This window comes from Rhinoderma darwinii, chromosome 5 (assembly GCF_050947455.1).
Source record: "Rhinoderma darwinii isolate aRhiDar2 chromosome 5, aRhiDar2.hap1, whole genome shotgun sequence".
NCBI lineage: Eukaryota > Metazoa > Chordata > Amphibia > Anura > Rhinodermatidae > Rhinoderma > Rhinoderma darwinii.
In genome coordinates this window covers 63356606-63372887 of record NC_134691.1, presented here as the reverse complement: position 1 = coordinate 63372887, position 16282 = coordinate 63356606, and the positions used below count along the sequence as shown (strand labels likewise).

The 16282-nt window shown below is 44.1% G+C and overlaps 1 protein-coding gene and 1 long non-coding RNA gene across 9 annotated transcripts in view; one reads left to right on the top strand and one right to left on the bottom strand.

Annotated features, from left to right (window-relative positions):
- Positions 1 to 16070, bottom strand: part of MRPS28 (mitochondrial ribosomal protein S28) — a 135380-nt gene extending 119310 nt beyond the window's left edge. The window contains exon 1 of one of the 5 annotated variants that reach the window (XM_075826089.1): positions 15789 to 16070. In XM_075826089.1, the coding sequence (XP_075682204.1) occupies positions 15789 to 15962 (174 nt within the window). In that variant the 5' untranslated portion in view covers positions 15963 to 16070. The remainder of the gene's footprint in view (positions 1 to 15788) is intronic. The other 4 variants (XM_075826091.1, XM_075826092.1, XM_075826093.1 and 1 more) reach the window with 4 other exon arrangements.
- Positions 15940 to 16282, top strand: part of LOC142651417 (uncharacterized) — a 34796-nt gene continuing 34453 nt past the window's right edge. For 2 of the 4 annotated variants that reach the window (XR_012847622.1, XR_012847619.1), the window contains exon 1: positions 16108 to 16183. This is a non-coding gene — a long non-coding RNA (uncharacterized LOC142651417). Of the gene's footprint in view, positions 15999 to 16074; positions 16184 to 16282 lie in introns of those variants that run through there. The other 2 variants (XR_012847621.1, XR_012847620.1) reach the window with 2 other exon arrangements.

The window sequence follows — 16282 nt, the reverse complement described above, 5'->3', positions numbered from 1 at the left end:
GGAAGCTGGTAAATTGTGAAGACGGACACTTTTCATTGACTTTAATAAGTTTGTCTGGGTATCGTCTGTCTTCTCATTTACATTTTTCTGTTTCCCCAAAGGCACACATTAATTAAAATCACAGTGTTCAAAATTTTTAACATGAGGGACACGACGTATGCCAGATGCACCACATTTACTATAATGGAGTCCAGTGGCGTAACTACCGCTGTAGCAGCTGCTACGGGGCCCGCAGCATGAAGGGGCCCGTGTTGCCCGCCGGCACGGGCCCCCACCATGGCCAGATGCTCTGCTAGTTGCCGCTATGGCTGCTACATCGCGACGCCACTGAACACCACGGCAGAGCAAGGAAGTATCTCCCCGCTCTGCCATTAAAGGGGATGTTCCTACATAAGACATGTATCCCCCATCCACAGGATAGGGGATACATGTGTGATCGCTAGCAGCGATAGGGAGAACGGGGGACCGAAAGTCCCCTGAAGTTCTCCATCACAAACCTCGGACTTCCGGGGTCTGTGTCGGCAGCTCCGTAGAAAAGAATGGAGCACCGGTCACGCTTGTGCGCATGCGTGACCAGCGCTCCTTTCATTTTTATTGAGCTGCGCAGACGCCGGAAGTCAGAGGTTAGTCATGGAGAACGTCGGGGGACTTTCGGTCCCCCGTTTTCATCGCTGCCAGCGATCACACATGTATCCCCTATCTTGTGGATAGGGGATACATGTCTTTTGTAGGACACACTATAGGTCTGATTTTTTTGGGGTGTTGGGGCTGCATGACGTTACCTACAGGGGGGGGCTGTATAGCGCTATCTACAGGGGGGGGCTGTATGGAGTTCTCTACAGGTCTACAGGGGGGGCTGTATGGCGTTATCTACAGGGGGGCTGTATGGCGTTATCTACAGGGGGGGGCTGTATGGCGTTATCTACAGGGGGGCTGTAAAAAAGGCGCTATCTACAAGAGGGGGGGGGGGGTTGTGTGACAACCAGGGGAGGGGGGCCCCCAGTCAAAAGTTTGCTATGGTGCCCAGTCTTTCCTAGTTACGCCCCTGATAGAGTCTATCATGTTTTCTTTGTTGTGTCCAATATTTTACTGGATTAGTGCGGCATGTTGAGCTTTATTTTTACCATTTATGACAGAAATCTACAAAAGAGACTCTTTAAAGGGAATGTGTCGCTAGAAAAATATTTTTATTTTTTTTAGTTAAACGGTCAATAAATGATTACACATTGTTCTAATTTTTTCACAAGTCAGGAAATATTATAAAATTAGATTCTAATTTATAACATTTCCATGTGCTGGTCACTAGAGGGAGCAATTCCCAAAATTGCAGCATTGGCATGTGGTAAAGCAACCTCATTGCTTTATGCTGCAAATTTGGTGTAGACACACACGCTCTAGTGTGCTCACACAATGCCCCCTCCTTTATCCTGGCTAGTGCCAGGAGAAAAGAGGGGGTTGAATGTTCAAACCTCCTACACTGTGTGGCACCATTTTTTTGAGCGAATGCAGTGTAGGATTAGATACAGTGTAATCACACAGTATAAAACGAACATACACAAACATAACTTACCTGCTCCTGCCGCCACCGCTGCCTCCGCTCCGTCTGTTCCCTCCGCTCCGTGTCCTTGCTTCTAAACATATGGACGGAGGCCGCGACCGGAAGCAGTCCTCTTACTGTCCGGCCGCGGATTCCGGTCCACATGAAAATGGCGCCGGATGTCGCTCGGCCGAAGACCTTCCTTTTGGACTGTGTGGGAGCAGCGCATGCGCCGTTCCCACACAGACGGCGTACGCTATTGTGAATGGAATGGCTCCCGTTCGCATTCACTATGGGGATGTATGTGCCGTATTCCATCTCTGTATGTGTCGTTATCGTTAAAGTAAAAGAAAGAAAAAAGTAAAACACAAAAACAAATAAAATTTATTTTAATAACATACTAAAAGCAAAAACATATAAAAAAATGTTTTTCGCGACACCTGTCCATTAAAGAGAAATCGGTCATCAGCTCTAAATACCATATCTAATCTGATATTCTGGCATTTTGTTGTTAGGCTATATTAGCCATCGGGATGGTAGCGATATTCTCAGCACACAAACACCGTTCTTGGAGATAATATTGTTACGCCCCCATGGCTAGTATAGGCCAGTTTGCATATAATTAATGGGGCTTATATCTCTGAACGGCTCAACGATTTAGACAAAACAAGCACCAAAATGCTAAGGGTGATGCCATAGATATGGCATTTGGGTACTTCGAACTGGTGATAGATGCTCTCCAATGAGTGTCCGATACACATGTGAACAAACTTAGTTATGAATGGGTAAGACATCGATAACAATTGGCTCAGAGGCTCTGTCAAAACTTCCAGCCCCAATTATAGTACAGATAATGACGTATACGGCATTATTTTGCCTGTGACGAGAACTGAACCGCAAAACCTGAGGTTAATTGGGTGCAGCATACACTGGTGTTATCATAGAGTTTGATGTAAATAAAATCACTGGGCAAAACATTTGACAAACTTCTGACATGTCATAAGCTTTGATTGGTGGGGGACCGAGCACGGAGACCCCCGCTCATCGTTGAAACAGAGTGGCAGAAGCACTTGTGAGGGCTCAGACGCTTCGTATCTGTTCAGCTTTTTCCGGAAATCAATGTATCATGTACAGGCTCAATAGAAAGTCCATGGGCCAGTACTCCGATACATTGACTTTCCACGAAAAAGCTGAACAGACACGAAGCGTCTGAGAACTCATGAGTGCTTCTGCTGCTTTATTTGAGCGATTGGTGTGGGGTCTCAGTGCTCAGACCTCCGCCAATCAAAACTTAGGACATGTCAGAAGTTTGTCAAAACGTTTAGTTACACTTTAATAATTTAATGTGTAACTGTTCTAGAACAAATGTTCATAAATGAATAGTACAGGTGAATATAAAAAAAAACTGTCATATGTTAAAGAATTATGCTTCTTTCTCTACTTATGAAGCTGCTTTCCTCCTCTTTCCCATCACTTAGCTTCATATCTCTAAGTAATCCGTCTCCAGCCTCACACACAAGTCTATGGAGAGGGGAGGAGTAGGCTGCTGATTTATTGCCTCACTGAACAATGGTAGAGTCTTATCTTATCTGGCGTAGTACTAGGAGGGCTATCTTACCAGCTGTGTAGTAGCAGAGAGCTCAGCAGCTGCACTGTGTGTCTCTTTCAGCAACTTCCTCCTCCTACACCCCCCCCCTCTATAGATTTCAATTTTAACCCTTTCAAGACCGAGCTCATTTTGACCATCATGACCAGCCCCATTTTCTCAAATCTGACATGTGTCAATTTATGTGTTAATAACTCTGGAATGCTTTTGCCTATCCAAGCGATTCTGAGATTGTTTTCTCGTGACATATTGTACTTTATGTTAGTGGAAAAATTTAATCAATAAATTCATTGCTTACTTGTGAAAAACACCAAAATTTAGAGAAAATTTGCAAAAATTATGATTTCTCATTTTAAATGTACCTGCTTGTAAAACAGATAGTAATACCACACAAAATAGTTATTTTACATATTCCATATGTCTACTTTATATTTGCATTGTTTTTTGAACATTTAATTTTTCTAGGACGTTACAAGGCTTAGAACTTTAGCAGCAATTTCTCACATTTTCAAGAAAATTTCAAAAGGCTATTTTTACAGGGGCCAGTTCAGTTCTGAAGTGGCTTTGAGGGCCTTATGTACTAGATAGACCCCATAAATCACCCCATATTAAAAACTGCACCCCTCAAAGTATTCAAAACCGCATTCAGAAAGTTTCTTAACCCTTTAGGCGCTTCACAGGAATTAAAGCAAAGTACAGGTGAAATTTACAAATTTTATTTTTTTTGCTGAAATTCATTTGTAATACATTTTTTTCTGTAACACAGAAGGTTTTACCCGAGAAACGCAACTAAATATTTATTGGCCAGATTCTGCAGTTTTTAGAAATATCCCACATGTGGCCCTAGTGCGCTAATTTACTGAAACACCGGCCTCAGAAGCAAAGGAGCACCTAGTGGAGTTTTTAGAAATATATTTTAGGCACCATGTCAGGTTTGAAGAGGTCTTGTGGTGCCAAAACAGTGGAAATCCCACAAAAGTGAGACGGTTTTGGAAACTACACACCTCAAGGAATTTATCTAGAGGTCTAGTTAGCATCTTGACCCCACAGGTCTTTTGCTATATTTATTGGAGTATGTCTGTGAAAGTGAAAATCTACTTTTTTTCAGAAAAAATATTTAAAAAAATATTAAAAAAAATAATATTTGCAAGGAAGATTAAAAAGCACCCCAAAACTGCTGTTTGGACCCACGGCAGGACTCAGAAGGGAAGGAACAATATTTGGCTTTTGGAGCTCAAATTTAGATGGAATGGTTTTCGGGTGTCATGTCGCATATGCAAAGCCCCTGAGGTACCAAAACAGTGGAAACCTCCCAAAAGTCCCTTTAGGGGACTGGGACGAGCGATCATTAGGTCGCTGGTACAATACACTGCAATACTAATGTATTGCAGTATAATGTCATTTTACAGGCTCCTGTAACAGCGCGATCGCTGTTCCTGTCCGTTAGTCCCGGGTGTCAGCTGTAATACACAGCTGACACCTGCAGAATATGGAGCGGGCGCAGCGCGTGAGCCCGCTCCATATATAACCGCTAGCACCACGACATGCTATTAAGTCGTGGTGCGCGAAGGCGTTAATGCGCAGCGGATGGTGCAAAGTGAAAATTTAAATTTTCCACCGATATGTCATTTTAATGCACAATACGTTGTGCCCAGTTTGTATGAGGTATTTGTCTTCAGTGGCACAATGTTGAGCAGGTTCTCCCAGATATAAAATATCATATATGTGGACGTAAGCTGGTGCTTGGGCACGCTGTGGGGCTCAGAAGGGAGGGAACGCCATTTGGCTTTTGGAGCGCAGATTTTGCTTGGTAACTGTTCTGTTTGGGGTTTTGCTGGTATTTCAATTTATAATGTGGGGGCATATGTAATCTGTGCGGAGAACATCAGGACATAAGAGGGTATAATAATGGGGTACATAAATAATAATCCGCAGATATGTGGCCGGTGTCGGACTGATAAATGGTCGCCCGATCTCATTTGCTTTTGGACACTCTGCACATTTTGCATCGCCATATTCTGAGAGCCAGAACTGTTTTATTTTTTTCTCCACCGGAGCTGTGTGAGGGCTTATTTGTTGCGGGACAATCTGTACTTTTCATTGGTACCATTTTAGGGTACATGCGATTTTTTTTTTATCACTTATTAGATTTTTTTGGCAAGCAAAGTGACAAAGAAACTAATTCTGACAAAGTTTTTAGTAATTTTTTTTTTTTTACAGTATTCACCGTACGGTATAAATGACATTTTACTTTATACTGCGGGTCGGTACGATTACGGCGATACCAGATGTACATAGGTTTTTCATGTTTTGTGGCGATTGCGCAATAAAATCACTTTTCTATAAAATTATTAATTTTTTGTGTCACCATATTCTGAGCCCCATAATTTTTTTATTTTTCCGTCAAAAAAGCGGTGTAAGGGCTTGTTTTTTGCGGGACGGGTTGTAGTCTTTATTGGTATTAATTTGGGGTACATGCGACTTTTTGATCACTTTTTATTCTATATTTTGGGAGGGTTGATGACCAAAAAATAGTGATTCTGACATTGTTTTTTAATTATTTTTTTTGCGGTGTTCATCGTGCGGGAAAAATAATATTATAGTTTTATAGTTTGGGTCGTTATGAACGTGGTGATACCAAATATGTGTACTTTTTTTAACATTTAAATTTTTTTCCTATAATAAGACTTTATAGGAAAAAAAGCATTTTTTGTTTTTGTAACTTTTATAACTTGTTTTTACACTTTTATAAAACATTTTTATTACTTTATTTTTTACTTGAAGACTGGCAGCACTGATCGCTGCTATAATACATTACACTACCTAGGTAGTGTAACGTATTATAAACTGTCAGTGTGACGCTGAGTCACACTGACAGGAAGCTTATGAGGACCTGCCTCTGGCTGGTTCTCATAGGCTGCTGTGCATGGCAGACCCGGGGGCCGTTGTATGGCCTCCGGTTCTGCCTTATAACCGACTGCAGCACCCGCAATCCGTCCCCGGGAAAGTTTGTTGTAGCAACAAACTTTCCAGTTCGTTGCTACAACACACTCCCTGCGATCACATGACCGGGACCTGAACTAATCAGGTCCCGATCATATCTCCGGGACCAGAGGCAGGTGATAACAGCGCGATCCGGGTGTCAGCGCTACTCTGAGACACCCAGATCGTGCTTTTAACACCCACTGTGAATTCACGTCGGCACTGCACAGAGCCCAGCAAATGCCGACGTGAATATACAGTGGGCGGTCGGGAAGCGGTTAAAAGCAGGAAAGAGAAAAAAGCAGCCTGATAAATGGAGAAAAGATTGATTACTTACCGGTAATCGGTTTTTCAAGAACCTATGACAGCACCCCTGGAGAGACATCCCATCCGCGGGACAGGAAACCTGAGGATATAAAAAGGACACACCTCTCCACACACACACGCCAGACTTTATCAAGAACTCGGGATGAGAAATATAGTTTATATTTATTTTTTTTGCACCACCCTAGTGAAATTCCCTCACACCTTTATATATACAGTATTTACAAAGAATTCCTTTGAATTTAGGTTAGCGATCTACCTAATGATGGCTCATTTGCCAAAAACCATAAAGAGGGTAACAGCAGGGTGCGGTCATAGGTTCTTGAAAAACCGATTACCGGTAAGTAATCAATCTTTTACCCTTTCACCTATGACAGCACCCCTGGAGATGTAAAATAGAAATCAGTATTTAGGGTGGAACCACATCTTGTAGCACCTTTCTACCAAAGGCCAAGTCAGAGGCTGTATGCAGTTGTAATCGGTAGTGCTTGAAAAAGGTTTGAGGAGAACTCCATGTGGCCGTCTTGCATATCTGGTCCAGAGATGCCTCTGCTCTCTGCCCATGAAGTGCACACGGCCCTGGTGGAGTGAGCTCCGAAAAAAACTCTGGGGGCCTGAGCTTCTGATTTATATAAATTAATTGTATGGCCTGCTTAAGCCACCTCGCTATAGTGGCTTTACTGGCTGCCGAACCCTTGTTATGACCCTGAAACTGGATAAACAAATTTTCTGAGGATCTCAGATCCTGGGTAATCTTTAGGTACTGGACTAGGCATCTTCTTACGTCTAGGCAGTTAAACTGTACCCTCTGATTTTTTGGGGGGAATCACAAAAGGAGGGAAGAACAATATCTTGGTCTAAATGAAAGGGAGAGACCACTTTAGGAAGAAATCCTCGTAAGGTTTTTAAGAGGACTATTGTCTAACAGTAGGGTATGTGGAGGGAAGGCAGAGGGCCTGAATCTCACTCACTCTACGGGCTGATGTAATGGCTAACAAGAATGTCATTTTGAGTGTCAGCATTTTCAAGGAGATAGAGTCTACAATTTATTGTAGGTCAGATAAAGATTTAATCTTTTTAGGTTTATAATGACCCTGCGTTTTCCTCCTGGAAGAGAGGGGAATAAAAGCCTTGACCTGTCTCTATGCTTGGAACTTTAATTAGAACGCCTTTGTTTTTTATGAGTGACAGGACTTCTAATTCTAGGATTTTTTCCTGCTCTGGGTCCCTTAAAACCCTTGTGGGGGAAAAAAATCTGTCTTTTAAGGTACCATGTTTTTAGGATTCCTAGAATCCAAGGATTCGCTGATATCTTCTGTCAATCCTTGAAAAACAGGGAAAGACGACCCTCCACCATGGATTCTATGGCGTCAGTTAGTTCCTATTTTTAGGGTCCTTTTGGGGCCTAAAGAGAAAGGACTTATTTTTCCTTGTAAATCTTGAGGATCTAAAGTCCTGTCCCCTAGGGTTAGGTCTTTTGTTATTAGGCCCTTTGGGACGAAAAGAATCTCTTGTTGGCCTTGCTTGTGCAGGGAACCACTTCTAGCTATCTGACGCTTTTTCCAGAAGGTAGTCAAGCGGGGGCCCAAAGAGATAATCTCATGAGCAGGGAATAGCGCACAGCTTCCCTTTGGATCCAGTGACCCCTTTCCAGGTTTTCAGCCAGATAGCTCATCTAGCAGAATTTGACAGGGCTGCTGATGTGGCGGAAAGGCGTGCAGAGTCTACTGAGGCGTCTGCCAAGAAATCTGCGGCCTTGGAAAGTGTTGGAAGGAAGGATAAGATTGGATCCCGAGGGGGTCTTGTTTTCTAGATGAAGCTTCAATTGTGCAAGCCAAATTTTCAGAGATCTGGCCACACAAGTGGCTGCAATGCCTGGTTAAAAGGCCCCCGTAGAAGCTTCCCAGGTCTTTTTTAGATAGAAGTCGGCCTTCCTAGCCATAGGGTCAGACAAGGAGTCTAGATCTTCAAAGGGAAGGGAGTGTTTCCTTGAAATATTAGCTACTGGAGCAGAGTCTAGGGGTGTTATCCCAGTCCTTACATACCTCGTCCTCAAAGGGATACTTCCTTTTGAGGAATTTGGGAATACCTGCTTTCCTATCAGGACAATCCTTCCATCCGGAAGACAGGAAACCTGACTGGTGTGTGTGGAGAGGTTTCCTGTCCAGCGGATGGGACGTCTCTCCAGGAGTGCAGGGGTGCTGTCATAGGTGAAAGGGTAAAGAAGCATATTTATTTAATAATATATTACAAAGTTCCCTACATTCACCAGTACTATCCATTCATGAATTATTGTTTTAATTAGACAGCGTAAACTCAGACCAGACAGTCTTTACTGATGCAGATTTATCACAGTGGCTGATGTTGATGATACATTTTTCACTGTCTTGTCTAATACAATAAACTCTTAGAAAAATGCAATACAGCACAGTATATAAAAAAAATTAAATAAAAAAATAACTTTATTGGGATAACAATATCAGCACGTAAAAAAAGGCTGTAAAAAAACAGAAAATAAAGAAGAACCCTCCTGGAGTACAAACTTACATATCACAGAAAGCCAAAGTGCATAGTGATGCAGTTAATGAAATAATGGTTGCATCTTACTATTGACATGAATGTCATATTGCAAAAAAAAGTTAGCAACGTAAAAAGGCTTAGGCTTCGTTCACATCTGCGTTGGGGTCCCGTTCTGACGGAGCTTTCCGTCAGGACGGGACATTGAATAGACACAAACTGACAGACGGAAGCCAGAGGTTTCCGTTTCCATCACCATTGATTTCAATGGTGACGGATCCGGTGCCCATGGTTTCAGTTTGTGTCTGTTGTGCACCGGACCCGTCGTTTTGCCGGAAGCAATAGCGTGGTCGAACGGGACCCCAACGCAGATGTGAACGAAGTCTTACAGGTGTAGTGCACTGAAGTGTCAATTTGGCCACTTTGATGCCAGCTTTCGTGCGCAGAACCTGTTCGGGCCAGGCTGATCTCAACTGATTTTGATGCGGGGCATCCCCCGCTGTATGCAGGCAATGTGAAATGAGTGGCCCAAAGTCACTTAACCCTGCAAAAACATCAGATACTTACTCAAATATGAAAAGAAAAAAATAAAAATAAATAAAAAATAAAAAAAAGTGTCCGTCTGCCCATTTTGATGCCAGCTTTCATGCCCAGAGCCTGTTCGTGCCAGGCTGATCTCAACTCATTTCCCTCTCTGTATGTTGGCAGTGTGAGATCAGTAGCCCAACGTCACTTAACCCTTTAAAAACATCAGTTACTTATTCACGTCTGTAAAAATTGACAATTTGCCCACTTTGATGCCAGCTTTCATGTCCAGAATCTGTTCGGGCCAGGCGGCTTTCAAATGATTTTGATGCGGGCATCCCTCACTGTATGTTGGCAGTGAGATCATTGGCCCAAAGTCATTTAACCCTATAAATCACTTTGTATTGCCCATTTTGATGCCCATCTTTGTGGCAGCTTTCTGTTTTTAGGCTGTTTTAAAGTGTTTACACGTCTGTGCAGCTTAGTGCAACGTATTTTATGATTAAAGAGGCTCTGTCACCAGATTTTGCAACCCCCACTGCTATTGCAGCAGATCGGCGCTGCAATGTAGATTACAGTAACGTTTTTATTTTTAAAAAACGAGCATTTTTGACCAAGTTATGACCATTTTTGTATTTATGCAAATGAGGCTTGCAAAAGTCCAAGTGGGCGTGTATTATGTGCGTACATCGGGGCGTTTTTACTTCTTTTACTAGCTGGGCTTTCTGATGAGAAGTATCATCCACTTCTCTTCAGAACGCCCAGCTTCTGCCAGATCACGCTGTGACGTCACTCACAGGTCCTGCATCGTGTCGGACGAGCGAGGACAGATCGGCACCAGAGGCTTCAGTTGATTCTGCAGCAGCATCGGCGTTAGCAGGTAAGTAGCTACATCGAAGTGGATGATACTTCTCATCAGAACGCCCAGCTAGTAAAAGTAGTAAACACGCCCCGATGTACGCACATAATACACGCCCAGTTGTACTTTTGCAAGCCCCATTTGCATAATTACAAAAATGGTCATAACTTGGCCAAAAATGCTCGTTTTTTAAAAATAAAAACGTTACTGTAATCTACATTGCAGCGCCTATCTGCTGCAATAGCAGATAGGGGTTGCAAAATCTGGTGACAGAGCCTCTTTAACATAAGTTTTCACATTAATATGTTCATAAAAAACAAAAATACTGAAAATGCGAAGAAACTGCTGAATACGAAACCAACTTCAGCATTGTTGATCTCGGGTAGTTTGGCCACAGGGAGAGGTATTGCTGTTTACCCACATTGAATAAGCTAGGGCTCCACACCAACAATACTTGAATATAAGTATAGAATCCCTTTCAACTGAATTATGCCCCCCTCAAAAAAATAAAAAAGGAAACATGCTACCGGTCATTGGCACTGAACAATTCTAAATAATGCAAAAATAAAAAATGGTGTTGGCTCCCCCTTGTGGCCATTAAAGATGGCTGCATCTCAAACTTACACTGTCAGATGTCATTCAACGGAAGTGGGAGTTGGGGCTTATTCACATGAACAGGTGTCAAATCGGGCGTGAAAAACGGCTGTTTTTCACGCCTGATTTGCATCGGTGCGGGACCCAATATCACAGATCACTCAGACTTCAGTCTATTGCGGGATCTGTGAAAGTAGGCAAAAAAAGGACATGTCCTATTTTCTCACGGACAGTTCACATGGTCTGTTAAAAAAAAACAACAAACGGCCGTGTGAACAGCCCCTTAGAGATGCATTGCTTTTAATGCAGCCGTGTGACAGTTAAAAAAAAAAAAAAAAACAGCCATTACACGGCCGATTGTCCCGTTCTTGTGAATAAGGCTTCAATGGTTGCATACGCACCTGTATAGACTTACAGATGCACACATCTGGATCGTACGCCCTGAATGCAGTGTGAACAGATACTTACTGTATATAGCAGGCATCCTGCCTTTAACAGCAAATACAGGCTGTCACAAAATAGCCTGTCATGAATTCCCCATAGTCTCCCTGCTCTATTATTGAATTGTTGCTCCTCACAAAGCATGCAAAACCAATAATAAGGCTAATAAGCAAATTCTTTATAATTATATTACGTATGAACTTACTCACGAGTTGTCAAATGCTGGAATCCCCACGACAAGACACAGCAATAGCAAAACCCAGGACAAAAAATAAGTTTTTCGAATTAACGGTATTCATAGGAAGGAAACCACCCCATGTAGCGGCATACGCATGCGGAAAAACCCCAGCTCACTTGGCAATGTGATTTGGCCGATTATTGCCAAATTGTGTGTCCATTGACCACCACAAGTGAGCAAGGTTTCGACCTCATGTGGATACGTGGTGCCATACCCTAACAGTCCAAGGCCAGAATGAATAAGGTTCAAATAACCCAGGATACAAAGATTGTCTAGGGGTCTGAAAAGGTTGAAATTGTGTATTTTCAACCCAAATAGCTGTGTAACTTCGTGCTAGGGTATGATAAGTGAAACGCGTTCTTCTAGGAGTCGACCTCCATGTATACCCAGGCTGTGAGACAAAAGGTCAAGGACTGTACATGGACTCCCTGAATAGAGGCGCAACTCCAGTCACTGACATACGTCATCCCACAGATCTCCGCTCAGCGGCTGCCTTGAGATATGGCATATATAAGAACATCCCAAAAGTGTCTGTACATGTGTGGCCCCCTCTGCTACCAGTTCTGATTTTAGCATAAAAAGGGCCACAGGACACCAAATGTTTGTGATTAGTGGGGGTCCCAGCAGTCGAGCATTTATGGCAGGAGGGAGGAAATTACTGTAGAATTTAGGAGTCAATTAGACCAATGAAGGAACAGATTATTCCCAAAAATAACATACGACAGGAGATGTGATAAATGCCTGATCGCTGGGACCCCCATCGATCATAGAACGTGAATCCCAATCCCCTAGCTGCTACTTACTGCACCCCTATGTGAAGAAAACTGTGACTGCAGCGTAGGCAGAGCACGCGCGGTGCCGCTCTGATCAAATCTATGGGACTGACAAACAGCAGAGTACAGTGCTCTCATGTCTCTGTCAGTCTCAGATAATTGTGGTGCGGTGGCATCCTTGTCCTGCGCTGCATTCAAATTTCTCTTCACTGCGGGGGGGATGGGGGGGGATGAGGAGGAGGAACTAGGGGATTGGGATCCACATTCCAGTGATCGGCGAGGATCCCAGCGATCAGGTATTCATCGCCTATTCTGTATGTAGGTGATAACGGTTAATGTGGGAATACCCCTGTCAGTAACAAACCACCAATAGTAACAAGAGTGCGAGCAGCAAATCTCTAGTCGTATTGACTGTCCGGCTCCTAAAAACTGCCCAGCCTGTCCTATGAATATAAATGCGGCCATATGTGCTAATGGTGGGATAGCCTCTTTATAAAGGACCTGTTCGCTTTACGGACATCTGTTTTAGTAAGTACTTACATTCCCTATAGAAGAACAATTCCTAGGACTCTGGGCTGTGCCATCCCTCTGTTATTACACCTGGAAACATACGAATAAATTAACAACTCGGTGTTACCATAGCCCATGTCAATTGGTTGTGTCCCTACATTGCCTGACACACCCTATCGACAAGGGGATCGGCAATGCCCATTTATCTATACCTTTCCAGGAGGATTCGGGAGATGCACAAGGCAGATATCAAAGAAAAGAGGAGTAAATCGTTATTATATGGGGAATACAAGTATTATAAAACAGACGTGTCAGGACAGTCGACAGGCGCTCTTTAACCCCTTCCTGACCAGCCCACATAGATTAACTGGCAGCGGCGCTGGTTCTTGTGCCTGCAGCCCATTAATCTACCTAACGGAGCGCACCGGCATGCCCCGTCGCCCAGCCTCTCCCAGTACAGGCTGCTACTAGCAGCCTTAGTACTGGGGGAAAACATCGGGTGGGACCACAGCCGTGATCCCCGCCGATTAACCCCTTAAATGCAGCAGGCGATAGCGACCGCCGCAGAAGGTCCTGCCAGAGGAAGGACCTAATACGCCGCCTGTCAGTGTGAAGTCACGGGTATAATACCCTGCAATGCATAAGTATTGCAGAGTATTATAACAACGATTTGTTGGATCGTCAAGTCCCTAGTGGGTCCAAAAAAAAAAAAAAAAAAAACATACAAGAAAAAAGTAAAAGTTCCAAGTAATAATAAAAAAAAAAATCACCTATTTCCCTTATAAAGTCCTTTATTATTAGAATAAAAAAAATCAATGCATAATTGGTGTCGTCGCATCCTGAACTATAGAAATATAAGGTTATTTATCCCGCACGGTGAACGCCATAAAATACACAATAGCAGAATTAGTCACTTTAGCTCTCAAAAACTTGACTAAATAGGGATCAAAAAGTCACATGTACCCAAAATTGGCACCAATAAAAAAAGTCACATGTACCCAAAATTGGCACCAATAAAAAAAGTCACATGTACCCAAAATTGGCACCAATAAAAAAAGTCACATGTACCCAAAATTGGCACCAATAAAATAAATAGTTTGTTACGCAAAAAACCAAGTCCCCACACAGCTTTCTTGATGGAAAAACAGAAAAGTTATGGCTCTTAGAATAGATCGACAAACTAAATAAAAAAAAAATGTAAAACAGTGATTTTATCGGGCAGACACCGAAAACAAAACACAACAACTATATACATATGGTATCGCCATAATCACATCGACCCGCAGAATAAATTAGATATGTCATTTACGGAGAACGCCGCAAAAACACGCAAAACAATAAACAATAGAAGTTTTCACGGCCTAACCACTAAACTCAGCAAAAAACCTGTGGGATCAAAATGCTGACTATACCCCTAGATAAATTCCTGGGGGGGTGGGGGTGTAGTTTGCCAGATGGGGCCACTTTTGGGGGATTTCCACTATTTGCCATCACAAGACCTCTTCAAACCGGACATGGTGACTAAAATATAATCAAATAAAAAGGAGGCCCCCGAAATCCACCAGGTGCTCCTCTACTTCTGAGGCCGGGGCTTCAGTCCATCAGGACACTAGGGCCACGTGTGGGATATTTCTAAAAACAGCAGAACCTGGGTAATAAATATAGAGTTGCGTTTGGGTATGGTCACACGAACACGTCCGATACGCCTGAAATTACGGAGCTGTTTTCAGGAGAAAACAGCTCCTGAAATTCAGACGTAATGGCAAGTGCAGGCGTTTTTCGCAGCGTCCATTGCGGATGTAATTGGAGCTGTTTTTCTATGGAGTCCATGGAAAACGGCTCCAATTACGTCTCAAGAAGTGACAGGCACTTCTTTGATGTGGGCATCTTTTTTACGCACCGTCTTTGGACAGCGGCGTGTAAAAAAAAAAATGACCGTCGGCACAGAACATTGTAAAGCCCATTCAAATGAATGGGCAGATGTTTGCCGGCGCATTGGAGCCGTATTTTCAGACGTAATTCGAGGTTAAAACGCCCGAATTACGTCCGTAAATAGGGTGTGTGAATCCAGCCTCTCTGGTAAAACCTTCAGTGTTAGGGCTTGTCCACACACAACGGAATTGCAGCAGAAAATTCCGTATCAAACAGCAGACAACCCGCTGAAGCAAAATGCACCATTTCCTGTGGTTTTTACTGCAGAAAATGGTGCAGATTTTGCAGCGTTTTCCTCAATGTTGGGAGATGGTGTTTTTTCCATCCACAATTCCGGAAAAGCCCTTAGAAGAAAAACAAATGTATTTTCTACAAGTAAAAAAGGGAAGGAAAGAAATGTACAAGTTTCACACGTGTGTGTGTGTGTGTGTGTGTGTGTGTGTGTGTGTGTGTGTGTGTGTGTGCTCCACCCCGCGCAACGGTCCCCATCGCTGCCCCCACACGGCGCAACGGTCCCCATCGCTGCCCCCACACGGCGCAACGGTCCCCATCGCTGCCCCCACACGGCGCAACGGTCCCCATCGCTGCCCCCACACGGCGCAACGGTCCCCATCGCTGCCCCCACACGGCGCAACGGTCCCCATCGCTGCCCCCACACGGCGCAACGGTCCCCATCGCTGCCCCCACACGGCGCAACGGTCCCCATCGCTGCCCCCACACGGCGCAACGGTCCCCATCGCTGCCCCCACACGGCGTAATGGTCCCCATGGCCGCCCCATACAGTATAGTATAGTATAGTTCACCCATGGCTGCCCCAGCATTGGATTCAACTGTATCTGCATCCTGAGGGCGCAGATACAGTTGAAACCGGGACTCGCCGCCGCTGGGGGACCGGCGCTAGCTACGCTACTGGCAGGAGTATACACACTGTACCGGTCACCACCGCTCACCTTTCCTGTAGCTGTCATCTGTGACACTGCTGGCTTTTTCTCATCCCTGGCAGCGCTGACCCCGGGCTCCGGTTCCCCGGATGCTGCTGCACTGAACAAACACACTGCATTCCGACTAGGTGGCCGAAAAGAGCGCAGCCATCTCCCGGAATATCTACAGCAGGGCGCCGCCATGATGGATTGGTCGTGTCTTGAATGAAGTTGCTCCTGGTAGGTGTGATGTCACAGGAAGGGGCGGAGCCTATCGGGAGAGTAAACGGGACCTCCCACTGTGCGCATAACAACTAGAGTACTGGATCCTACGAGAGTCTGACGTCACGAGATCACGTGTTTCTAAGGTCACGTGACCGCTTTTCCCTCTTTTTATCTAGATCTAGTCTGTATACAGGGGTGAGGTATGGAGTGGGATCTGTATACAGGGGGGTGGTCTGGTCTGGTCCGGTCCGAGATCTGTATACGGGGGAGGTCTGGACTGGGATCTGTATACAGGGGGG